Genomic DNA, 27,355 nt, shown 5'->3' on the forward strand with positions numbered 1-27,355 from the left:
ACAGGTTCTGTAGCCAACTCCCTCTTTCCTTAGAGAAAACTGTTTTCGCTCAACAATGTTTAAAAACATTTATAAAATGTGTTTAATTGAACCTATATTTTAACTAGGCAAGTCAGTTAAGAACAAATTCTTCTTTACAAATGACGGCCTACCCCGGCCAAACCCGGAAGATGCTGGGCCAATTGTGCACCGCCCTATGGGACTCTCAATCACGGCCGGATTCGATACTGCCTGGATTCGAACCAGGGACTGAGTGACTCCTTTGCCTTAGACCACTGCACCACTCGGGAACCAGCAATACATTTTTATCTTTCTACCGTGGGCCGCAATTTGAGAAAGAACGAGAGAGGGCAAGAAAGAGAGAGAGATGAGTGACCTACCTGTTGTGCTGTGTTGGCAGATTGATGCATGTAGTACTGCTGGGTCTGTAGCTTTGTGTACATGGCATAGTCCTCATTCATAAGCTTAGCATAAAGAGACAGCGCTCCATCAACTTCACATTCAGCTCTGACAGCTCTGAATGCTTCCTGAAACACAGGAGTCAGTCAGTCAGTCAGTCAGCCAACCAACCAACCAACTAGTCAGTCAGCCAACCAACCAACCAACTAGTCAGTCAGCCAAGCAACCAGTCAGTCAGCCAAGCAACCAGTCAGTCAGCAAGGTGTAAGCTGAATACCGTACCTGTCAGTGCTCTCAAGCTTCTGATCAATGAGGGGACACATCTGGTTGCAGGCACCTTAGCAGAACAAGAAACAATGTTATGTAATGTTTTGTAATTGTATAGTGTATTCTAAATGCAACTAGTGTTTTAAATTAAGAAACGGGTTAAATAATTAATTAATGACAGTAGTTAGTCAGTCTTACCACTAGATGCAAGAGTTAGTCGGTCAGTCTTAGCCCCTAGCTGTAGGAGTTAGTCGGTCAGTCTTAGCCCTAGCTGTAGGAGTTAGTCGGTCAGTCTTAGCCTCTAGCTGTAGGAGTAAGTCGGTCAGTCTTAGCCTCTAGCTGTAGGAGTTAGCCGGTCAGTCTTAGCCCCTAGCTGTAGGAGTTAGCCAGTCAGTCTTAGCCCCTAGCTGTAGGAGTTAGCCAGTCAGTCTTAGCCCCTAGCTGTAGGAGTTAGTCGGTCAGTAGTAGCCCCTAGCTGTAGGAGTTAGTCATTCTTACCGTTTAGCTGTAAGAGTTAGTCAGTCTTAGCCTGTGTTCGTAATGGCTGCTCAGTGAAACGACCTGTCCTGATTTGTCATAGACGATTGCTAAAAACGAATGAGCAAGCCTTCCTTCATGACCTGGTCTCTGTAAAATGGTACAGAATCAGCTTGACGTTTGGACCTTCTTTTTTAATATTTTCAATGGTATTGTTAACAAACACGCCCCATAAAGAAAATTTGAATTAAAAACAGGTTCAGCCCCTGGTTCGACCGTGATCTTGCAGAGTTACTCCACCTCAAGAATTGCATTGGCGAAAGGATCAGCAAACGCATACTCAGAATGACTGGTTCTCGTCCAGGCAAATGAGGAATAAGTGCACTCAGGCTATCCGGAAGGCGAAATTGAGATACTTTAAGAAACAGTTCTCTCTCTGTGGGTCTAACCTCAAGAAGTTCTGGGAAACGGTTAAAGACCTGAAGAATAAACCCTCCTCCTCACAGCTGCCCATGTCCCTTAATGTTGATGTGGTTGTTACTGACAAGAAGCACATGGCTGAGCTCTTTAATAACCACTTCATTAAGTCAGGATTCCTATTTGACTCAGCCATGCCGCCTTGACATTCCAACATTTCCTCATCTCCCACCCCATCTAATGTGACTAACCCAGCTCATCCTCCACATACAACACCAGCTCTGCCAGTCACATTATGTTAAAGGTCCCCAAAGCACACATCCATGGGTCACTCCTTTTCAGTTTGCTGCAGCTAGCGACTGGAATGAGCTGCAAACAACATTCAAACTGGACAGTTTTATCTCAATCTCTTCATTCAAAGACTCAGTCATGGACACTCTTACTGACAGTTGTGTCTGCTTTGCGTGATGTATTGTTGTCTCTACCTTCTTGCCCTTTGTGATGTTGTCTGTGCCCAATAATGTTTGTACCATGTTTTGTGTTGCTACCATGTTGTTGTAAAGTGTTGCTACCATGCTGTGTTGTCATGTGTTGCTGCCTTACTATGTTATTGTCTTAGGTCTCTCTTTATGTAGTGTTATCTCTTGTCGTGATGTGTGTTTTGTCCCCTCTTTATTATTTATAATTAATAATTAACTATTTATAATCCCAATTTTCAAACAGCTTTCTTGTCGGGCAAAGTATTACTGCAGAGTCAATTAAACATTCTTTAATGAATTCTAACTCAGCGAATGGCTTTCTATGTTTAGCAATTTTGTGGGACAGTACATATGTAGCTATCGCAATTCTGTTTGCTGAATGCAGTTTTGTGAAAACTCGTTGCTGCTTTTGCAACTGAGAAAGCAACTCTTTTTGATGCACTTGCCCTCTGCTCAGAAGACCTATTCCTATATTTCTCTGCATGCTTCGTCTGGAAGTGTTGGGAAGTTCTAGTCATTCAAGACAGCGATGCTAACTTTGCACACAGCTTCCTGGTACCTCAAAGAAATATTTCGATGTACACTCTTGCTGGAACACCCTACATTCATTGTCTACTTTCCCCAAAAACAACTTTTGCCCAATTTCTAGCGAGCTACTATTTGTAACTGTGAAGTGTGTGTCAGCCTGTCAGTCACCGTCTGTCCTCGTGCTGTTGTTATTTATAGGTGCCTTTTATTTCACCTTTATTTAACCAGGTATTTATATATATATATATATAACCCTAAACCTTTATTGAACCAGGTATATATATATATAACCCTAAACCTTTATTTAACCAGGTATTTATATATATATATAACGCTAAACCTTTATTTAACCAGGTATTTATATATATATATAACGCTAAACCTTTATTTAACCAGGTATTTATATATAACCCTTTATTTAACCAGGTATTTATATATATATAACCCTAAACCTTTATTTAACCAGGTATATATATATATATATAACGCTAAACCTTTATTTAACCAGGTATTTATATATATATATAACGCTAAACCTTTATTTAACCAGGTATTTATATATAACCCTTTATTTAACCAGGTATTTATATATATATAACCCTAAACCTTTATTTAACCAGGTATTTATATATAACCCTTTATTTAACCAGGTATTTATATATATAAAACCCTAAACCTTTATTTAACCAGGTATTTATATATATATATAACGCTAAACCTTTATTTAACCAGGTATTTATATATATATATAACGCTAAACCTTTATTTAACCAGGTATTTATATATAACCCTTTATTTAACCAGGTATTTATATATATATAACCCTAAACCTTTATTTAACCAGGTATATATATATATATATAACCCTAAACCTTTATTTAACCAGGTATTTATATATATATAACCCTAAACCTTTATTTAACCAGGTATTTATATATATATAACCCTAAACCTTTATTTAACCAGGTATTTATATATAACCCTTTATTTAACCAGGTATTTATATATATATAACCCTAAACCTTTATTTAACCAGGTATATATATATATATATAACCCTAAACCTTTATTTAACCAGGTATTTATATATATATAACCCTAAACCTTTATTTAACCAGGTATTTATATATATATATATATATATATAACCCTTTATTTAACCAGGTATTTATATATATATATAACCCTAAACCTTTATTTAACCAGGTATTTATATATATATAACCCTAAACCTTTATTTAACCAGGTATTTATATATATATATATATATATATATATATAACCCTTTATTTAACCAGGTATTTATATATATATAACCCTAAACCTTTATTTAACCAGGTATTTATATATATATAACCCTAAACCTTTATTTAACCAGGTATTTATATATATATAACACTAAACCTTTATTTAACCAGGTATTTATATATATATATATATATATATATATATATATAACACTAAACCTTTATTTAACCAGGTATTTATATATATATATATATATATATATATATATATATAACCCTAAACCTTAATTTAACCAGGTATTTATATATATATATATATATATAACCCTAATCCTTTATTTAACCAGGTATTTATATATATATATATAACCCTAAACCTTTATTTAACCAGGTATTTATATATATATATAACGCTAAACCTTTATTTAACCATATTTATATATATATATAACGCTAAACCTTTATTTAACCAGGTATTTATATATAACCCTTTATTTAACCAGGTATTTATATATATATAACCCTAAACCTTTATTTAACCAGGTATATATATATATATATAACGCTAAACCTTTATTTAACCAGGTATTTATATATATATAACGCTAAACCTTTATTTAACCAGGTATTTATATATAACCCTTTATTTAACCAGGTATTTATATATATATAACCCTAAACCTTTATTTAACCAGGTATTTATATATATATATATATATATATATATAACATAAACCTTTATTTAACCAGGTATTTATATATATATATATATATATATATACTATATATATATATATATATATATATATATATAACCCTAAACCTTAATTTATACCAGGTATTTATATATATATATATATATATAACCCTAATCCTTTATTTAACCAGGTATTTATATATATATATAGCCCTAAACCTTTATTTAACCAGGTATTTATATATATATATAACGCTAAACCTTTATTTAACCAGGTATTTATATATATATATAACGCTAAACCTTTATTTAACCAGGTATTTATATATAACCCTTTATTTAACCAGGTATTTATATATATATAACCCTAAACCTTTATTTAACCAGGTATATATATATATATATAACGCTAAACCTTTATTTAACCAGGTATTTATATATATATATAACGCTAAACCTTTATTTAACCAGGTATTTATATATAACCCTTTATTTAACCAGGTATTTATATATATATAACCCTAAACCTTTATTTAACCAGGTATTTATATATAACCCTTTATTTAACCAGGTATTTATATATATAAAACCCTAAACCTTTATTTAACCAGGTATTTATATATATATATAACGCTAAACCTTTATTTAACCAGGTATTTTATATATATATATATAACGCTAAACCTTTATTTAACCAGGTATTTATATATAACCCTTTATTTAACCAGGTATTTATATATATATAACCCTAAACCTTTATTTAACCAGGTATATATATATATATATAACCCTAAACCTTTATTTAACCAGGTATTTATATATATATAACCCTAAACCTTTATTTAACCAGGTATTTATATATATATAACCCTAAACCTTTATTTAACCAGGTATTTATATATAACCCTTTATTTAACCAGGTATTTATATATATATATAACCCTAAACCTTTATTTAACCAGGTATATATATATATATATAACCCTAAACCTTTATTTAACCAGGTATTTATATATATATATATATATATATATATATATATATATATACCCTTTATTTAACCAGGTATTTATATATATATATAACCCTAAACCTTTATTTAACCAGGTATTTATATATATATATATATATATATATATATATATATATATATATATATATATATATATATATATATATAACCCTTTATTTAACCAGGTATTTATATATATATAACCCTAAACCTTTATTTAACCAGGTATTTATATATATATAACCCTAAACCTTTATTTAACCAGGTATTTATATATATATAACACTAAACCTTTATTTAACCAGGTATTTATATATATATATATATATATATATATATATAACACTAAACCTTTATTTAACCAGGTATTTATATATATATATATATATATATAACCCTAATCCTTTATTTAACCAGGTATTTATATATATATATAACCCTAAACCTTTATTTAACCAGGTATTTATATATATATATATATATATATATATATATATATATAACCCTAAACCTTTATTTAACCAGGTATTTATATATATATATATATATATATAAAACCCTAAACCTTTATTTAACCAGGTATTTATATATATATATAACCCTAAACCTTTATTTAACCAGGTATTTATATATATATATAACCCTAAACCTTTATTTAACCAGGTATTTATATATATATATATATATATAACCCTAAACCTTTATTTAACCAGGTATTTATATATATATAACCTAGGATAGGATAAGTAATCCTTCTCACCCCCTTTTAAGATTTAGATGCACTATTGTAAAGTGACTGTTCCACTGGATGTCATAAGGTGAATGCACCAATTTGTAAGTCGCTCTGGATAAGAGCGTCTGCTAAATGACTTAAATGTTAAATGTAAATGTCTAACCCTTTATGGTGTATATATATATATATATATATATAACCCTAAACCTTTATTTAACCAGGTATTTATATATATATATAAGCCTAAACCTTTATTTAACCAGGTATTTATATATATATAACCCTAAACCTTTATTTAACCAGGTATTTATATATATATAACCCTAAACCTTTATTTAACCAGGTATTTATATATATATATATATATATATATATACCCCTAAACCTTTATTTAACCAGGTATTTAGATATATATATATATATATATATATATAACCCTAACACTTTATTTAACCAGGTATTTATAGATATATATAACCCTAAACCTTTATTTAACCAGGTATATATGTATATATATAACCCTAAACCTTTATTTAACCAGGTATTTATATATATATATATATATATATAACCCTAAACCTTTATTTAACCAGGTAAGCCAGTTGAGAACAAGTTCTCATTTACAACTGCGACCTGGCCAAGATAAAGCAAAGCAGTGCGACACAAACAACACAGAGTTACACATAAGCAAACGTAGAGTCAATAACAAAATAAATGAAAGATGTTTCTATTTATGTACAGTGTGTGCAAATGTAGAAGAGTAGGGAGGTAGGCAATAAATAGGCCCTAGAGGTAAAAATAATTACAATTTAGCATTAATACTGGAGTGATAGATGTGCAGATGATGATGTGCAAGTAGAGCTACTGGGGTGCAAAAGAGCAAGAAGAAATAATATGGGGGTGAGGCAGTCTATTTACAGATTGGTAAGTAAGTGTTGGCTTTGGGGATGACGGGTGGGTGTTGCTATGGTGACCAGTGAGCTGAGATAAGGCGGGTCTTTAACTAGAAAAATGTCCCACAAGCGGTGGTAATTAAATCATTACACAAATACAAGTATTCATTGGTCTTTTTATTTGAATAACAAATAAAAGCATGATTCCACGGGCCGTATTGAATCAGGTCGCGGGCCACATAGGGCCCCGGACCGGCCTTTGCCCAGGCCTGCTCAAGCTGTAAGAGTTAGTCAGTCTTACCGTCTAGCTAGTTGTACGAAAGTTAGTCAGTTTCTCCATATACAAAAACGTAATATTGTGACTCACCACCTGGATTCGGTAGCAACATTTGAATTTGTTGTTTTTTTATTTTTTTTATTTACAAATGGATAAAAGTAGAGACTCCGAGCTACAAAATGGTATATCATACACTGCATTTGAGTAAACAATGGGAAAGTAATTGAAAGTTGATAGACTTGTAAAATCACTTTTGTGAAAACCCTCTTTCAACGTTTTGGTACTACTATTGGAGAACCCTTCTTTGTCTACACCCATTCAGCATTGTTCACACCCTCTTAAGCCTTAGCCCCACCCATTCAGCATTGTTCACACCCTCTTAAGCCTTAGCCCCACCCATTCAGCATTGTTCACACCCTCTTAAGCCTTAGCCCCACCCATTCAGCATTGTTCACACCCTCTTAAGCCTTAGCCCCACCCATTCAGCATTGTTCACACCCTCTTAAGCCTTAGCCCCACCCATTCAGCATTGTTCACACCCTCTTAAGCCTTAGCCCCACCCATTCAGCATTGTTCACACCCTTTTAAGCCTTGGCCCCACCCATCCAACCATTCGGTACTAACTTGCCAGCTACTTCCAGACATCTAAGAGAGAGAGAACAGCTCACTGAACATTACTCACCTTGCAGAGCTGGTTAGGCTGTTACAGTATGCTATTCAGCGCGTTGGTGACCGCAACTGTGCTGTCACATTGTCCGTTCAGTAAATTCAGAGCACACTGGACGCTCTGACCTAACAACGATAGTCAAGCACCCAAGCTAACATTGGCTAGCTACTTCCAGACACATAATGAGAGAACACCGGGCGGCAGCGTGGCCTCGTGGTTAGAGCGTTGGACTAATAACCGGAAGGTTGCAAGTTCAAACCCCCAAGCTGACAAGGTACAAATCTTTCGTTCTGCCCCTGAACAGGCAGTTAACCCACTGTTCCTGGCCGTCATTGAAAATAAGAATGTGTTCTTAACTGACTTGCCTGGTTAAATAAAGGATAAATAAAAACACCCCACTGACTATTTTACTCCCCTTGGCAGGCTGTTTTCCAGAGCGTTGGTGACTAACCGTGCTGCTGGCAACAATTGAATTTTGCTTTCTTTGCCAACGTTTACTGACTCCAGACAAATTAGACGGGTGTTGAGCATTCAAAAATGTATCAGTTATTGTGCACACTAGGACGCACCTCAGTCCTCCAGAAAGTGGAGAGCATACACATAACGTTAGCGAGCGAACAGTACACTTTAACTTGACATGCAGTTTTACTACACAATACATTTTTTTTTTTAAAGCCGCGTTTGACACAATTACCTAGACATACTGACCAGCTCAATTACCTAGACAGACGTGTGCTATATGGAAGACCAATCCAAACTAATCTCTCGGCATGTCCAGCCCACTCATTATCTCAGCAAATCAAGGCTAGAAGGAAGGTTGCTCTGTTTTTCTGTGGCTAAACCAACTAGGCTCGTAACTGAACAATATTATTCGTATTTACAGATTGCATAAACATTTGATATTAAGGCACATGAAAGTTCACATGTTCGAGATGGCATTTCTGTCACAGTGCAATCCGTTTTGTCACCAAAGCCCCATATGCTACCCACCATTGCGACCTGTACGCTCTCGTTGGCTGGCCCTCGCTTCATACTCGTCGCCAAACCCACTGGCTCCATGTCATCTACAAGACCCTGCTAGGTAAAGTCCCCCTTATCTCAGCTCGCTGGTCACCATAGCATCTCCCACCTGTAGCACACGCTCCAGCAGGTATATCTCTCTAGTCACCCCGAAAACCAATTCTTTCTTTGGCTGCCTCTCCTTCCAGTTCTCTGCTGCCAATGACTGGAATGAACTACAAAAATCTCTGAAACTGGAAACACTTATCTCCCTCACTAGCTTTAAGCACCAGCTGTCAGAGCATCTCACAGATTACTGCACCTGTACATAGCCCACCTATAATTTAGCCCAAACAACTACCTCTTTCCCAACTGTATTTAATTCATTTACTTAATTTTGCTCCTTTGCACCCCATTATTTTTATTTCTACTTTGCACATTCTTCCACTGCAAATCTACCATTCCAGTGTTTTACTTGCTATATTGTATTTACTTTGCCACCATGGCCTTTTTGCCTTTACCTTCCTTATCTCACCTCATTTGCTCACATTGTATACTTGTTTATACTGTATTATTGACTGTATGTGTGTTTTACTCCATTTGTAACTCTGTGTCGTTGTATGTGTCGAACTGCTTTGCTTTATCTTGGCCAGGTCGCAATTGTAAATGAGAACTTGTTCTCAACTTGCCTACCTGGTTAAATAAAGGTGAAATAAAAAAACTTTTTAAATTCTGCAAAAAAAAAAAAACATTTTGGTAAAAATGTATTTTTTGCTTTCAAACGGCTCTCCTGTGAAGTCGTGACTTGCGACATGCGCCTAGTTTACGGAATCAGGTCACTATTAGCCCCCTTGTAATTAGATAACTCTCCTTCATTGTTTGGTGAAAAAGATGAGAAAATATTGTTAAATTAAATCAACACCTTTATCGAATATTGAAATGGAAGGAAGTGGTCATAATTAATATTTTCTGTAATTTCAGTGTCACTGTTTATAAATTCTAAACAGAAATACCTTATTTACATAATTATTCAGACCTTTTGCTATGAGACTCGAACTTGAGCTCAGGTGCATCCTGTTTTCATTGACCATCCTTGAGATGTTTCTACAACTTGATTGGAGTCTAGGCACAGATCTGAGGAAGGGCACCAAAACATTTCTGCAGCAATGAAGGTCCCCAAGAACACAATGGCCTCAATCATTCTTAAACAGAATAAGCTTGGAACCACCAAGACTCTTCCTAGAGCTGGCCGCCCAGCCACATTGAGTAATCAGGGGAGAAGGGCCTTGGTCAGGGTGGTGACCAAGAACCCAATTGTCACTCTGTTGGAGCTCTAGAATTTCTCTGTGGAGATGAGAGGACCTTCCAGAAGGACAACCATCTCTGCAGCACTCCACCAATCAGGTCTTTATGGTAGAGTAGCCAGATGGAAGCCACTCCTCAGTAAAAGGCACCTAAAGGACTATCAGACCATGAGAAACAAGATTCTCTGGTTTGATGAAACCAAGATTGAACTCTTTGGCCTGAATGCCAAGCGTCACGCCTGGAGGAAACATGGCACCATCCCTATGGTGAAGCATGGTGGTGGCAGCATCACGTCTGAGGAAACATGGCACCATCCCTATGGTGAAGCATGGTGGTGGCAGCATCACGTCTGGAGGAAACATGGCACCATCCCTATGGTGAAGCATGGTGGTGGCAGCATCACGTCTGAGGAAACCTGGCACCATCCCTATGGTGAAGCAAGGTGGTGGCAGCGTCACGTCTGAGGAAACATGGCACCATCCCTATGGTGAAGCAAGGTGGTGGCAGCGTCACGTCTGGAGGAAACATGGCACCATCCCTATGGTGAAGCATGGTGGTGGCGATGTTTTGTCAGTGGCAGGGACTCTCCAAATACAAGTGTGACAAGCTTGTAGCATCATACCCAAGAAGACTTGATGCCAAAAGTGCTTCAACTTCAACTTATGTAAATGTGATATTTCAGTTTTTTAATTTTTTTTTATAAAATTGGCAAACATTTCTAAACCTGTTTTTGCTTTGTCACTATTGGATAGTGTGTAGATTGAAGAGGGAAAACAACTATTCAATCCATTTTAGAATAAAGCTGTAACAAAAGTGAAGAGGTCTGAATACCTTCCGAAGGCACTGTATGTCTATGGTGTATTTACTATGGGTGTGGGTGTGTGTGTGTAAATGATGTATGTACTATGAGCTGAGTCATAAGGGAGACCTCTACCACCCCACTAGGGAGGGGGGTAGCCTGTTTTTTCCTCCTACTATGTTTCTGAAATCACCATCACCCACTAATTAACTTGTCATTTTTGCAGATTAAATGTTTGAGCTGCTAATGAATCAATATTTATCGTTTTAATTAGCTATGACATAGCAAATGAATATATAGCACAACATTCGATTTCATCCCCATCTCAAAACAAAATGGTTTTGATCATTTGGAAGTGTTTGTGAGCTTCTTTTGTATTCCAGCTTTGGCCTCGCAAAGCGATTCCTCATTACAAAAATATAAACTTGACCCTGTATATCTAAAAATGACCATATACACCATTTTATTTTAACAAAACTATTGCTGATGGTGAACCCGAACAATGGAAATAAACTATTGTTATAAGCCACGTAAAACAGGAATAGCCAGATCAGTTGTTTCCGGTAGCTTACTTTTATTCTGGTAAAATAACATAGGTTATCACTCAACCAATAAAGACTAATATTGACTAATATTGGGCAAGCCATTTTAGCATTTGAATGCTGAAGAAGATGCTGTGTAAGATCAGGCCCTACTCGCTTTGGCAGTGCGGATCTGGGCACAGTGCGCAGTTTGACGAGGCTACTGATTTTCCCTAGGTTGTTCTGCATGCAAAATGACTTGTAGATCAATGACTGTCAACACAGTTAAATGCTTAGCTAGACACCAGAGGAGATCAGGTATTTTTGTAAGGAAGAAAGTAATATGAGCCAAAAATGTTGGTGAATTTGAAATTCGTAATGTTTGAATCGGTTTTGGGGTCCACAAACCATCTTAAACATTGAAATCAGTGACTGATGCGCATCGGTGAATTGTTACATACCTATTAGTTAGTCAGTCTTAACCTCTAGCTGTAAGAGACAGAGATAGATAGATGGATAGACTTAGCATTTAGCTTTAAGAGTTAGTCTTACCCTCAAGCTGTTTTGGTTAGTAGGTCTTATCCCCTCTAACTAAGTCGCTCTGGATAAGAGCGTCTGCTAAATGACTTAAATGTAAATGTAAATGTAACTGTAAATGTTAGTTAGTAATAGTTGTCAATCTTACCCTCTAGCTGTAAGAGTTAGTAATAGTTGTTTATTAAATCAGTATTACCCTCTAGATGAAAGAGTTAGTTAGTAATAGTTGTCAATCTTACCCTCTAGCTGTAAGAGTTAGTAATAGTTGTTTATTAAATCAGTATTACCCTCTAGATGTAAGAGACAGAGAGATAGATAGATGGATAGACTTAGCATTTAGCTTTAAGAGTTAGTCTTACCCTCAAGCTGTTTTGGTTAGTAGGTCTTATCCCCTCTAACTGTAAATGTTAGTTAGTAATAGTTGTCAAGCTTACCCTCTAGCTGTAAGAGTTAGTAATAGTTGTTTATTAAATCAGTATTACCCTCTAGCTGAAAGAGTTAGTTAGTAATAGTTGTTTATTAAATCAGTATTACCCTCTAGCTGAAAGAGTTAGTTAGTAATAGTTGTTTATTAGTGAGTATTACCCTCTAGCTGTTTGATTAGATAGACGGTAAGAATGACTAAGTAACTCTCACAGCTAGAGGGCAAAATTGACTAACTAACTAGCTGTTAGTAAAAGTTGTTCAGTAAGTCAATCTTACCCTCTAGCTGAAAGAGTTAGTAATAGTTGTTTATTAAATCAGTATTGTAAGAATTTGTTATTTAGTAATAGTTGTTCAGTAAGTCAGTCTAGCTGTAAGAATTAGTAAGTTGGTCTCACCCTCTAGCTGCAGCAGCTCACAGGCATCAGACTGGTTGTCTGTTGGATCTGCACTCTGGATCATGTGCAGCAGCTGGTCCATTTTCTCCTGGTGAGGAAAAAAAATAACCAAATAGAACTTCAGTAGAGATTTTACTTTTTATAAAAGGAAGTAAAACATTACACCTGCAATAGTATACACTGAGTATACCGAACATTTGGAACACCTTCCTAATAAGAGTTGTGCCCTTTGCGGTCAGAATAGCCTCCATTCGTCGGGCCATGGACTCTACAAGGTGTGGAAAGGGTTTCACAGGGATGCTGGCTCATGATGACTCCAATGCTTCCTACAGTTGAGTCAAGTTGGCTGAATGTCCTTTGGGTGGTGGACCATTCTTGAGACAAAAGGAAAACGGTTGAGCATGGAAAAAAACAGCCGTGTTGCAATTCTTGATAAAACAATGCTTCTGGCACCTACTACCATACCCCGTTCCAAGGCACTTAAATATTTTGTCTTGCCCATTAACCTTCTGAATGGCACATATAAACAATCCATGTCTCAAGACTTAAAAACATTCTTTAAATTTGTCGCACCCACTTCATTGAAGTGGATTGAACTAGTGACATCAATTAGGGCTCATAGCTTTTAGTTGAAAGCATTCAGTTGTACAATCCTTTCACCTGGATAGTCTATGGAAAGAGCAGGTGTTCTTAATGTTTTGTATACTAAGTATATACACACACACTACATGACAAAAAGTATGTGGATACCTTCTCGTTGAACATCTCATTCCAAAATCATGGGCATTAATATGGAGTTGGTCCCCCTTTGCTGCTATAACAGCCTCCACTCTTCTGGCTTTCCACTAGATGTTGCTACATTGCTGCAGGGACTTACTTCCATTCAGCCAGGAAAGCATTAGTGAGGTCGGCACTGATGTTGGCCATTTAGGTTCGCAGTCGGCGTTCCAATTCACCAAAAGGTGTTCAATGGGATTGAGGTCATGGCTCTGTGCAGGTCAGTCAAGTTCCACACCGATCTCGACAAACCATTTCTGTATGGACCTTGATTCCTGCATGGGGCATTGTCATGATGAACTGGGAAAGGGCCTTCCCCAAACTGTTGCAACAATGTGAGAAGCACAGAATTGTTTAGAATGTCATTGTATTGTGTAGTGTTAAGATTAGCTCCAGTGAAGGGCAAGGGGCCCGAACCATTGTTCCTCCTCCACCAAAGTTTACAGTTAGCACTATGCATTGGGGCAGGTCGAGTTCTTAACACCACTCCAGCAGACGCTTAGCATTGCGCATGGTGATCTTACGCTTGTGTGCGGCTGCATGGTCATGGAAAACCATTTCATGAAGCTCCCAGCTTGTGTGGCCCACCACTTTGCGGCTGAGCCGTTGTTGCTCCTAGACGTTTCCACTTTGAACTTACTGCTGACCGGGGCAGTTCTAGCAGGGCAGAAATTTTACGAAGTGACTTGTTGAAAAGTTGGCATCCTATGACGTGGCCACGTTGACAGTCACTGAGTTCTCCAGTAAGGTCATTCTACGGCCAATGTTTGACTATGGACACTGCATGGCTGTGTGCTCAGTTGTATACACCTGTTGCAGGTGTGGCCAAATTAGCCAAATCTAATTTGAAGGGGTGTCCATATACTTTTGCATATAAAGTGCATTCGGAAAGTATTCACACCCTGGACTTTTTCCACATTTTGTTACGTTACAGCCTTATTCTAAAATGAATTAAATAAAAATCCTCAATCTACACAATACCCCATAATGACAAAGATAAATGTTAGCAAATGTATTACAAATAAAAAAAATAGATACCATATTTACGTAAGTAAGCTTCAACGCCATACAACACTCCAACCGTGGCCTCCAACTGCTTTTAAATGGTAGTAAAACTAAGTGCACGCTCTTCATGCTGCCTGCACCCTCCCGCCCGTCTACCATCACTACTCTGGATGGTTCTGACTAGAATATGTGGACAACTACAAATACTTAAGTGTCTGGCTAGTGTGTAAACTCTCCTTCCAGACTCACATTAAGCCTCTCCAATGCAAAATGAAATGTAGAATCGGCTTCCAATTTCACAACAAAGCCTCCTTAACTCATGCTGCTAAACATACCTTCGTAAAACTGACTCTCCTACCGATCCTGGACTACAGCGATGTCATTTACAAAATAGCCTCCAACTCTCTACTCAGCAAACTGGATGCAGTCTACCACAATGCCATCCGTTTTATCACCAAAGCCCCATATACATCCCACCACTGGGACCTGTATGCTCTCGTTGGCTGGCCCTCACCATATATCCGTCGCCAAACCCACTGGCTCCAGGTCATCTATAAGTCTTTGCTAGGTAAAGCCCCGCCTTAACACTCACGCGCTACGGCAGGTATATTCCACTGGTCATCCCCAAAGCCAACACTTACTTTTGATGCCTTTCCTTCCAGTTCTCTACTGCCAATGACTGGAACGAATTGCAAAAAAAAAAAAAATCACTGAAGCTGGAGACTCATATCTCCCTCACTAACTTTAAGCATCAGCTGTCAGAGCAGCTTACCGATCACTGTACCTGTACACAGCCAATCTGTAAACAGCACACCCGACTACCTCACCCCCATATTATTACTTACCCTCTTGCTCTTTTGCACCCCAGTATCTCTACTTGCACATCATCTGCACATATATCACTCCAGTATTAATGCTAAATTGTAATTATTCTCACCTCCATGGCCTATTTATTGCCTACCTCCTTACTCCTCTACATTTGCACACACTGTACAAAGATCTTCCTATTTTTATTTTGTGTTATTGACTGCACGTTTGTTTGTGTCGCAACGCTATGCTTCCTCTTGGCCAGGTTGCAGTTGTAAATGAGAACTTGTTCTCAACTGGCCTACCTCATTAAATAAAGGTGAAATATATATATTTTTAAAGTATTCAGACCCTTGGTTAGGAGGCTATAAATTCAGCTCTGGTCTCCATTGTTCATCCTGGAGGTGTTTCTACAATTTGATTAGAGTCTGCCTGTGTTCAATTCAATTGATTGGACATTATTTGGAAAGGCATACACCTGTCTATATAAGTTGACAGTGCAGGTCAATGCAATAACCAAGCCATGAGGTCGAAGGAATTGTCCGTAGAGCTCCGAGACAGGATTGTGTCAACGCACAGATGTGGGGAAGAGTACCCAAAAATATATGCAGCATTGAAGATCCAAGAACACAGTGACCTCCATCATTCAAACCAAGACTTAACTCTTTGGCCTGAATGCTAAGAGTCACATCTTGAGGAAACCTGGCACCAACCCTACGGTGAAGCATGGTGGTGGCAGCATCATGCTGTGGGGATGTTTTACAGCAGCAGGAACTGGGAGACTAGTCAGGATTGAGGGAAAGATGAACTGAGAAAAGTACAAAGAGATCCTTGATGAAAACCTGTTCCAAACCGCTCAGAACATTACACTGGGGCAAAGGTTTATCTTTCAGCAGGATAACGACCCTAAGCACAGCCAAGACAACGCAGGTGCGGCTTCGGGACAAGTCTCAATTTCCTTGAGCGGCCCAGCCAGAGCCTGGACTTGAACCCAATCGAACATCTCTGGAGACATCTGAAAATAGCAGTGCAGCAAAGACGCCCAACAAACCTGACAGAGCTTGAGAGGATCTGCAGAGAAGAATGGGAGAAACTCCCAAATACACATGTGCAAAGCCTGTAGAGTCATACCCAAGAAGACTCGAGGCTGTAATTGCTGCCAAAGGTGCTTCAACAAAGGAAAGAGTAAACAGTACGTTTTTATATTTTATAAATCTGCAAAAATTATTTAAAAACTTTTGCTTTGTCATTATGGGGTAGATTGATGAGGGAAAACCCCCAATTTAATCAATTTTAGAATAGGACTGTAATGAACAAAACGGAAAAAGTCAAGGGGTCTGAACACTTTCCAAACACGCAGTCAAGTCTTAGAACACCTCATTTTAAGAGCTTTCGTTATTTCTATTATTTTCTACATTGTAGAATAATAGTGAAGACATCCGAACAATGAAATAACTACATGATTCCATGTGTTACCAAAAAGCATTAAACAAATCTAAATATATTTTAAATTCGAGATTCTTCAAAGTAGCCACCCTTTGCCTCGATGACAGCTTTGCACACTCTTGGCATTCTCTCAACCAGCTTTATGAGGTAGTTACCTGAATGCATTTCCATTAACAGGTGTGCCTTGTTAAAAGTTCATTTGTGGAATTTTTTTCCTTCTTAATGCGCTTGAGCTAATCAGTTGTGTTGTGGCAAGGAGGGGTGGTATACATAAGACAGCCCTATTTGGCAAAATACCAAGTCCATAATATGGCAAGAACAGCTCAAATAAGCAAAGAGAAAATGACAGTGCATCATTACTTTAAGACACGAAGGTCAGTCAATACGGAACATTTGAAAAACTTTGAAAAGTTCCTTCAAGTGCAGTCGCAAAACCATCAAGCGCTATGATGAAACTGGCTCTCATGAGGACCGCCACAGGACAGGAAGACCCAGAGTTACCTCTGCTGCAGAGGACAAGTTCATTAGAGTTAACTGTCTCTCATGAGGACCGCCACAGGACAGGAAGACCCAGAGTTACCTCTGCTGCAGAGGATAAGTTCATTAGTTACCAGCCTCAGAAATTGCAGCCAGATAAATGCTTCACAGAATTCAAATAACAGACATCAACTATAATGTGTGATTCAGGCCTTCATGGTCACATTGCTGCAAAGAAACCACTACAAAAGGACACCAATAATAAGAATAGGCTTGTTAGGGTCAAGAAACACGAGCAATGGACATTAGACCAGTGGAAATCTGTCCTTTGGTCTGGAGTGAAAATTTGAGATTTTTGGTTCCAACCACCCTGTCTTTGTAAGACGCAGAACGGAAGATCTCTGCATGTGTATTTCCCACCATGGAGGAGAAGGTGTGATGGTGTTTTGCTGGTGACACGGTCTGTAATTTATTTAGAATTCAAGGCACACTTAACCAGCATGGCTACCACAGCATTCTGCAGCGATACGCCATCCCATCTGGTTTGCACTTATTGGAACTCTCATTTGTTTTTCCAACAGGACAATGGCCCAACACATCTCCAGGCTGTATAAGGACTATTTGACCAAGATGGAAAGTGATGGAGTGCTGCATCAGATGACCTGTCTTCAAGGCAAAGGGTGGCTATTTGAAAATATTTCGATTTGTTTGATTACTACATGATTCTATATGTGTTATTTCATAGTGGTCCTTCTGTAGCTCAGTTGGTAGAGCATGGCGCTTGTAACGCCAGGGTAGTGGGTTCGATTCCCGGGACCACCCATACGTAGAATGTATGCACACATGACTGTAAGTCGCTTTGGATAAAAGCGTCTGCTAAATGGCATATATTATTATTATTATTATTATTATTATAGTTTTGATGTCTTCATTATTATTGTACAATGTAGAAAAATAATATTAAGAAATACTCTTGAATGAGTAGGTGTGTCCAAACTTTTGACTTGTATTGTACATAAAGCTGTAGAATAAAGCTGTCGTACCTCGCCTATGTAGACCGGTTCAGGCTCAGGCTCTATGCTCTCCACCTGGACCTCCTCGCTGAACTGCACCGTCTTCTTTTCTGTCTTCACTGTGGACACAGGACAGTCAGGGGACAGACAGTCAGGGGGACAGACAGTCGGGGGACAGACAGTCGGGGGGACAGTCAGGGGGGGACAGTCAGGGGGGCAGTCAGGGGGGACAGTCAGGGGGACAGTCAGGGGGACAGTCAGGGGGACAGTCAGGGGGACAGTCAGGGGGACAGTCAGGGGGACAGTCAGGGGGACATGGAGGCAGTCATGGTTTTATTTTTATTTAACCCCTATTTTCTCAGGTAAATTGTCCGAGAACACATTCTCATTTACAGCAACAATCTGGGGAACAGTTATAGAGGAGACATGGACAGCCAGGGGGACATGGAGATAGCCAGGGGGCTGTGTGTGTGTGTGTGTGTGTGTGTGTGTGTGTGTGTGTGTGTGTGTCAGGTTTTCCGTTAAGAGGTAATAGGCGGCTTTGGCAGTTAAAAAAAAACAAAACAGCTACTGCCAATTATCCAGGAGATTAAAAAATAGGTTAATTTCCATAATTTAGTGGAATTGAATTAATGCATGTGTGTATTCGTTACATTAATCTAATTCATCACACAGGCACAGCATTCAGATAGAGCCTTTGAGTGGAAAATATGTCAGACAGCATCTCAAACTGCTAATTCGTTGGGTGTTTCGAGCCAAATCATTGCGCAACAATTCTAAATACAATCCCGTGTCGAGGTACTATTTGTATTTCTCAAGTGGTGATTGAAGTGTGCTTCCCATTCACCATTCAAATGTATAGGCAACGGAAGGCAGCCTTCAACGCATCACACACCACTTTGCAATGAGCTGGAGGTCGCATGCATTTTGAAAACACAATTGTTTGAAACCTGAACGTTTTTTACCACATATGAGGCATGTCTTACCTTGCTTCAAAGTAGCCTAGCCAAAATCAGACCATATCCTTGGAGGTAATTACTTTTTTTAATTTTTTAAATACTCCCATTTGCCATTGAAACCAGTAGTCCATTATTTTATAAAGACTTCCACATGCCTTTGAAACCAGTAGTCTTATTTATAGACTTCATATGCCATTGAAAACAGCATTTTTATAACATTCTATAGGTTTTCAAATCAACATTATTTTTGTCCAGCAGCCAAAGGTATAACCTAGTCATATTAGCATGTCATGCTAGTTGATGATAATCATAGTCATATTAGCATCTCATGCTAGTTGTTGATAATCAGTCATATTAGCAACCCATGCTAGTTGATGATAATCCTAGTCATATTAGCAACCCATGCTAGTTGATGATAATCCTAGTCATATTAGCATCCCATGCTAGTTGATGATAATCCTAGTCATATTAGCATCCCATGCTAGTTGATGATAATCCTAGTCATATTAGCATCCCATGCTACTTGATGATAATCCTAGTCATATTAGCATCCCATGCTAGTTGATGATAATCATAGTCATATTAACATGTCATGCTAGTTGATGATAATCCTAGTCATATTAGCATCCCATGCTAGTTGATGATAATCCTAGTCATATTATCATCCCATGCTAGTTGATGATAATCCTAGTCATATTAGCATCCCATGCTAGTTGATGATAATCATAGTCATATTAGCATCCCATGCTAGTTGATGATAATCCTAGTCATATTAGCATCCCATGCTAGTTGATGATAATCCTAGTCATATTAACATGTCATGCTAGTTGATGATAATCCTAGTCATATTAGCATCCCATGCTAGTTGATGATAATCCTAGTCATATTAGCATCCCATGCTACTTGATGATAATCCTAGTCATATTAGCATCCCATGCTAGTTGATGATAATCATAGTCATATTAACATGTCATGCTAGTTGATGATAATCCTAGTCATATTAGCATCCCATGCTAGTTGATGATAATCCTAGTCATATTATCATCCCATGCTAGTTGATGATAATCCTAGTCATATTAGCATCCCATGCTAGTTGATGATAATCATAGTCATATTAGCATCCCATGCTAGTTGATGATAATCCTAGTCATATTAGCATCCCATGCTAGTTGATGATAATCCTAGTCATATTAGCATCCCATGCTAGTTGATGATAAGCCTAGTCATATTATCATCCCATGCTAGTTGATGATAATCATAGTCATATTATCATCCCATGCTAGTTGATGATAATCCTAGTCATATTATCATCCCATGCTAGTTGATGCATCTTTAAATCTCCCCTCTTTCTACATTTCTAACAGATATTTTTATCTATGTCACATGAAACCGCTTGCGCACTTTTGACAACTGTGTTTTCCCACCAATTGCATTATGGAACGAACATTAGCGCATAGCCTACTGCCTTGTGCACATTGCTGCAGTTATAATGTGAAGAAATAATAGTTATCAACATTAAGCAAAATGTTATTATCTGTTGCAAAAGACTCCTTGCTTTAAAACATTTGTTTATTTTTATGTAGCCTAAGCCTACTGTAGCCTAAGCCTACTGGTTGTATGCATTTGGGATCTACCGTCCCACAACAGTCCCAGAGTCTGTTTGCAATAGGATATTACTTTCTCAACAAACTTTTCTACTATGGGGATAGTTAGATGAACATCTGCTGATCGTTACTTGTCTTGTTGGCTTGTGATTTTGCTGTTCGTTACTGGTCTTGTTGGCTAGTGATTGTGCTGTTCGTTACTGGTCTTGTTGGCTAGTGATTGTGCTGTTCGTTACTGGTCTTGTTGGCTTGTGATTTTGCTGTTCGTTACTGGTCTTGGTGGCTTGTGATTTTGCTGTTCGTTACTGGTCTTGTTGGCTTGTGATTTTGCTGTTCGTTACTGGTCTTGGTGGCTTGTGATTTTGCTGTTCGTTACTGGTCTTGTTGGCTGACAAAAAGTACATGTGGAATGTTACTAACATCTTCAAAGTGCGCATCAGAATTCGGTAAGGAAACCACGCTCGTTGCATTCTCGATTTGGATGTTTTATTTAGATTAATGACCATAATGTGATTTCTGTCATTCTGAGCACCGTGAGTGGATGCCCTAATCTGGTTACGCACCCAATAAATATGGGTCCAGTACATTTGTCAAATGTCCGGTAAATTAAAATGCTGGTAGTCAAATGACCGCCGCCACATTTTCCTAACAGAAACCCTGGTGCATGTGAACTCACTCATCTCAGGCTCTGCAGTCAGATCAGCCGTTACAAAGTTTGAGGGGAAAAGTCCAACTCCCTGATACGTTTCTCCTTTCCACCAGTTGGGGTCACTGAAACCCCAAAATACAGCCTGTTAGTGAACAGTAAGGACTGGTTTCCCAGACACAGCCCAGAAGAACCACTACTCCTGGGCTAAACAGGGCCCACTACTCCTGGGCTAAACAGGGCCCACTACTCCTGGGCTAAACAGGGCCCACTACTCCTGGCTAAACAGGGCCCACTACTCCTGGCTAAACAGGGCCCACTACTCCTGGCTAAACAGGGCCCACTACTCCTGGCTAAACAGGGCCCACTACTCCTGGGCTAAACAGGGCCCACTACTCCTGGGCTATACAGCACACGGTGGTATGGCAGGGATATGGTTTAGGGGTTAGGGTTTGTATGGTAGGGTTAGTGGTATGGCAGGGATAGGGTTTATGGTTGGTATGGCAGGGATAGGGTTTAGGGGTTAGGGTTTGTATGGTAGGGTTAGTGGTATGGCAGGGATAGGGTTTATGGTTGGTATGGCAGGGATAGGGTTTAGGGTTGGTATGGCAGGGATAGGGTTTAGGTTTGGTATGGCAGGGTTAATGGTATGGCAGGGATACGGTTTAGGGTTGGTATGGTCGGGATAGGGTTTAGGGATGGTATGATAGGGATAGGGTTTAGGGTTGGTATGGCAGGGATACGGTTTAGGGTTGGTATGTAGGGATAGGGTTTAGGGATGGTATGATAGGGATAGGGTTTAGGGTTGGTGTGGCAGGGATAGGGTTTAGGGTTGGTATGATAGGGATAGGGTTTAGGGTTGGTGTGGCAGGGTTAATGGTATGGCAGGGTTAGTGGTATGGCAGGGTTAGTGGAATGGTAGGGGTAGGGTTGGTAGGGATATGGTTTAGGGTTGGTATAGTAGGGATAGGGTTTAGGGCTAAGGGTTAGTATGGCAGGGATAATGGTATGTTAGGGATAGGGTTTAGAGTTGGTATGGCAGGGATAGGGTTTAGGGTTGGTGTGGTAGGGATAGGGTTTAGGGTTGGTATGGTAGGGATAGGGTTTAGGGTTGCTATGGTGGGGATAGGGTTTATTGGAATGGTAGGGATTGGGTTGGTATGGCATGGATATAGTTTAGGGGTTAGGTTTGGTATGGCAGGGATAAAGTTTAGAGTTGGTATGTAGGGATAGGGCTTAGGGATGGTATGGTAGGGATAGGGTTTAGGGTTGCTATGGCAGGGATAGGGTTTAGGGTTGCTATGGCAGGGATAGGGTTTAGGGTTGCTATGGCAGGGATAGGGTTTAGGGTTTGGTATGGCATGGATACGGTTTAGGATTGGTATGACAGGGATAGGGTTTAGGGATGGTATGATAGGGATAGGGTTTAGGGTTGGTGTGGCAGGGATAGGGTTTAGGTTTGGTATGGCAGGGATAGGGTTTAGGGTTGGTATGGCATGGATAGGGTTTAGAGTTGGTATGGTAGGGATAGGGTTTAGGTTGGTATGGCAGGGTTAGTGGTATGGCAGGGTTAGTGGTATGGCAGGGTTAGTGGTATGGCATGATATAGTTTAGAGTTGGTATGGTAGGGATAGGGTTTAGGGGTTAGTGGTATGGCAGGGTTAGTGGTATGGCAGGGATAGGGTTTATGGTTGGTGTGGTAGGGATAAGGTTTAGAGTTGGTATGATATGGATAGGGTTTAGGGTTGGTATGGTAGGGTTAGTGGTATGGCAGGGATAGGGTTTATGGTTGGTGTGGTAGGGATAAGGTTTAGAGTTGGTATGTAGGGATAGGGTTTAGGGATGGTATGGTAGGGATAGGGTTTAATAATATAATAATAATATATGCCATTTAGCAGACGCTTTTATCCAAAGCGACTTACAGTCATGTGTGCATACATTCTACGTATGGGTGGTCCCGGGAATCGAACCCACTACCCTGGCGTTACAAGCGCCATGCTCTACCAACTGTGCTACAGTTTAAGGGTTGGTATGGTAGGGATAGGGTTTAGGGTTACTATGGCAGGGATATGGTTTAGGGGTTAGGTTTGGTATGGCAGGGATAGGGTTTAAGGGTTGGTATGGCATGGATACGGTTTAGGTTTGGTATGGCATGGATACGGTTTAGGGTTGGTATGGCAGGGATAGGGTTTAGTGGTATGGTAGGGATAGGGTTTAGGGTTGGTATGGCAGGGATAGGGTTTAGGGTTGATATGGTAGGGATAGGGTTTATGGTTGGTGTGGCAGGGATAGTGGTATGGCAGGGATAGGGTTTATGGTTGGTGTGGCAGGGATAGGGTTTATGGTTGGTGTGGCAGGGATAGGGTTTATGGTTGGTGTGGCAGGGATAGGGTTTATGGTTGGTGTGGCAGGGATAGGGTTTATGGTTGGTGTGGCAGGGATAGGGTTTATGGTTGGTGTGGCAGGGATAGGGTATGTATGGCAGGGATAGTGGTATGGCAGGGATAGGGTTTATGGTTGGTGTGGCAGGGATAGGGTTTAGAATTGGTATGGCAGGGATAGGGTTTAGGTTGGTGTGGTAGGGATAGGGTTTATGGTTGGTGTGGCAGGGATAGGGTTTAGGTTTGGTGTGGCAGGGATAGGGTTTATGGTTGGTGTGGCAGGGATAGGGTTTATGGTTGGTGTGGCAGGGATAGGGTTTATGGTTGGTGTGGCAGGGATAGGGTTTAGAGTTGGTATGTAGGGATAGGGTTTAGAGTTGGTATGCAGGGATAGGGTTTAGGGTTGGTATGGCAGGGATAGGGTTTAGGGTTGGTATGGTAGGGATAGGGTTGATAGGGATTAGGGTTTGTATGGTAGGGATAGGGTTGGTATGGTAGGGATAGGGTTGGTATGGTAGGGTTGGAATGGATAGGGTTTAGGGTTGGTATGATAGGGATAGGGTTTAGGGTTGGTATGGCAGGGATAGGGTTTAGGGTTGGTGTGGCAGGGATAGGGTTTAGGTTTGGTATGGCAGGGATAGGGTTTAGGGTTGGTGTGGCAGGGATAGGGTTTAGGGTTGGTATGGCATGGATATAGTTTAGAGTTGGTATGGTAGGGATAAGGTTTAGGTTGGTATGGTAGGGTTAGTGGTATGGCAGGGATAGGGTTTATGGTTGGTGTGGTAGGGATAAGGTTTAGAGTTGGTATGTAGGGATAGGGTTTAGGGATGGTATGGCAGGGATAGGGTTTAGGGTTGGTGTGGTCGGGTTAGTGGTATGGCAGGGATAGGGTTTATGGTTGGTGTGGTAGGGATAAGGTTTAGAGTTGGTATGTAGGGATAGGGTTTAGGGATGGTATGGCAGGGATAGGGTTTAGGGTTGGTGTGGCAGGGATAGGGTTTAGGTTTGGTATGGCAGGGATAGGGTTTAGGGTTGGTGTGGCAGGGATAGGGTTTATGGTTGGTGTGGCAGGGATAGGGTTTAGAGTTGGTATGTAGGGATAGGGTTTAGGGTTGGTATGGCAGGGATAGGGTTTAGAGTTGGTATGGCAGGGATAGGGTTTAGGGTTGATATGGTAGGGATAGGGTTTAGGGTTGATATGGTAGGGATAGGGTTTAGGGTTGGTATGGTAGGGATAGGGTTTAGGTTGGTATGGATAGGGTTTGTATGGTAGGGATAGGGTTGGTATGGTAGGGATAGGGTTGGTATGGTAGGGATAGGATTGGTATGGATAGGGTTGGTTTTGTAGGGATAGGGTTGGTATGGTAGGGATAGGGTAGGAATGGATAGGGTTTAGGGTTGGTATGGTAGGGATAGGGTTGGTATGGTAGGGCAGGAATGGATAGGGTTTGGGGTTGGTATGGTAGGGATAGGGTTGGTATGGTAGGGTAGGAATGGATAGGGTTTAGGGTTGGTATGGTAGGGATAGGGTTGGTATGGTAGGGTAGGAATGGATAGGGTTTAGGGTTGGTATGGTAGGGATAGGGTAGGAATGGATAGGGTTTAGGTTGGAATGGCAAGGTGACCTGACCTGTCATCCAGGATAGTGATGACCTCTCCAGACTTGAAGGTGAGCTCGTTGTCCTCTGCAGCCTCAAAGTCATAGATGGCCCTGACCTTCCTGCCCTCAGGCCTCTGGGAAGAGAGGAAAGAGGCGCTGGGGTACAAACCAGACCCAGACAGCCCTGACCCAGGCTGACTTCGCTGCTCCTTTAGAGATAACTCTATGGCTGGGGGAGGAGAGGAGAATGGAAGACAGGAGAGGAGAAGGGGGCAGAAGACAAGAGGACAGAGTCAGAGATTGACAATTACATTTTGTACTAATATACATTTAGAGGAATGGCCAACTGTGGCAAATCACATAGTAATATGCTAATTCAATGATCATGTTGTTACAAACTTTACTCCAGAAGACAGTCTATTTACCTTTGGCCAGGTCTAGTTTATATCTAGAACCCAATCTAGTGGGTGTCTTTACCTTTAGCCAGGTCTAGTTTATATCTAGAACCCAGTCTAGTGGGTGTCTTTACCTTTAGCCAGGTCTAGTTTATATCTAGAACCCAGTCTAGTGGGTGCCTTTACCGTGGGCCAGGTCTAGTTTATATCTAGAACCCAGTCTAGTGGGTGCCTTTACCGTGGGCCAGGTCTAGTTTATATCTAGAACCCAGTCTAGTGGGTGTCTTTACCTTGGGCCAGGTCTAGTTTATATCTAGAACCCAGTCTAGTGGGTATCTTTACCTTTAGCCAGGTCTAGTTTATATCTAGAACCCAGTCTAGTGGGTGTCTTTACCTTTAGCCAGGTCTAGTTTATATCTAGAACCCAGTCTAGTGAGTGTCTTTACCTTTAGCCAGGTCTAGTTTATATCTAGAACCCAGTCTAGTGGGTGCCTTTACCGTGGGCCAGGTCTAGTTTATATCTAGAACCCAGTCTAGTGGGTGTCTTTACCTTGGGCCAGGTCTAGTTTATATCTAGAACCCAGTCTAGTGGGTATCTTTACCTTTAGCCAGGTCTAGTTTATATCTAGAACACAGTCTAGTGGGTGTCTTTACCTTTAGCCAGGTCTAGTTTATATCTAGAACCCAGTCTAGTGAGTGTCTTTACCTTTAGCCAGGTCTAGTTTATATCTAGAACCCAGTCTAGTGGGTGTCTTTACATTTAGCCAGGTCTAGTTTATATCTAGAACCCAGTCTAGTGAGTGTCTTTACCTTTAGCCAGGTCTTCCTCCTCCTTCTTGTTGGTTAAGGTGGATGGATCCTTTGCCACTAAAGCAGGACTTGCTTTAGCTTTCTCCGCAGCCTAAACAGACCAATATCCAAGAATGAATGCAGCCTTGTAACAGCAACACGTTTAATCTCTAATGTTTTATAATCACAGTAGCCTACCCCCCAGTGCACCCACCTGAGAGCCCACAGCAGGGAAGGTGACCCCCTCCCCAGTGCACCCACCTGAGAGCCCACAGCAGGGAAGGTGACCCCCCCCCCCTCCCCAGTGCACCCACCTGAGAGCCCACAGCAGGGAAGGTGACCCCTGTTCCCTGAGGTTCTTGATCATGGCTGAAATCAGGC

At 39.8% G+C, this 27,355-nt stretch overlaps 1 protein-coding gene across 1 annotated transcript; it reads right to left on the reverse strand.

Annotated features, from left to right (window-relative positions):
* Window positions 1–380: 380 nt before the first annotated feature.
* On the reverse strand, window positions 381–27,288 carry LOC127926781 (signal transducing adapter molecule 1-like; the record flags this gene model as incomplete). The annotated part of the gene is given in 9 exon segments (XM_052512408.1): window positions 381–484; window positions 487–527; window positions 682–736; window positions 13,076–13,163; window positions 18,631–18,719; window positions 21,840–21,934; window positions 25,821–26,019; window positions 26,996–27,086; window positions 27,236–27,288. Coding segments are annotated over 9 exon segments (815 nt in total), but the record flags the coding sequence as incomplete, so codon positions are not given.
* Window positions 27,289–27,355: the final 67 nt, after the last annotated feature.

This window comes from Oncorhynchus keta, unplaced genomic scaffold (assembly GCF_023373465.1).
Source record: "Oncorhynchus keta strain PuntledgeMale-10-30-2019 unplaced genomic scaffold, Oket_V2 Un_contig_8263_pilon_pilon, whole genome shotgun sequence".
Taxonomy (NCBI): Eukaryota; Metazoa; Chordata; class Actinopteri; order Salmoniformes; family Salmonidae; genus Oncorhynchus; species Oncorhynchus keta.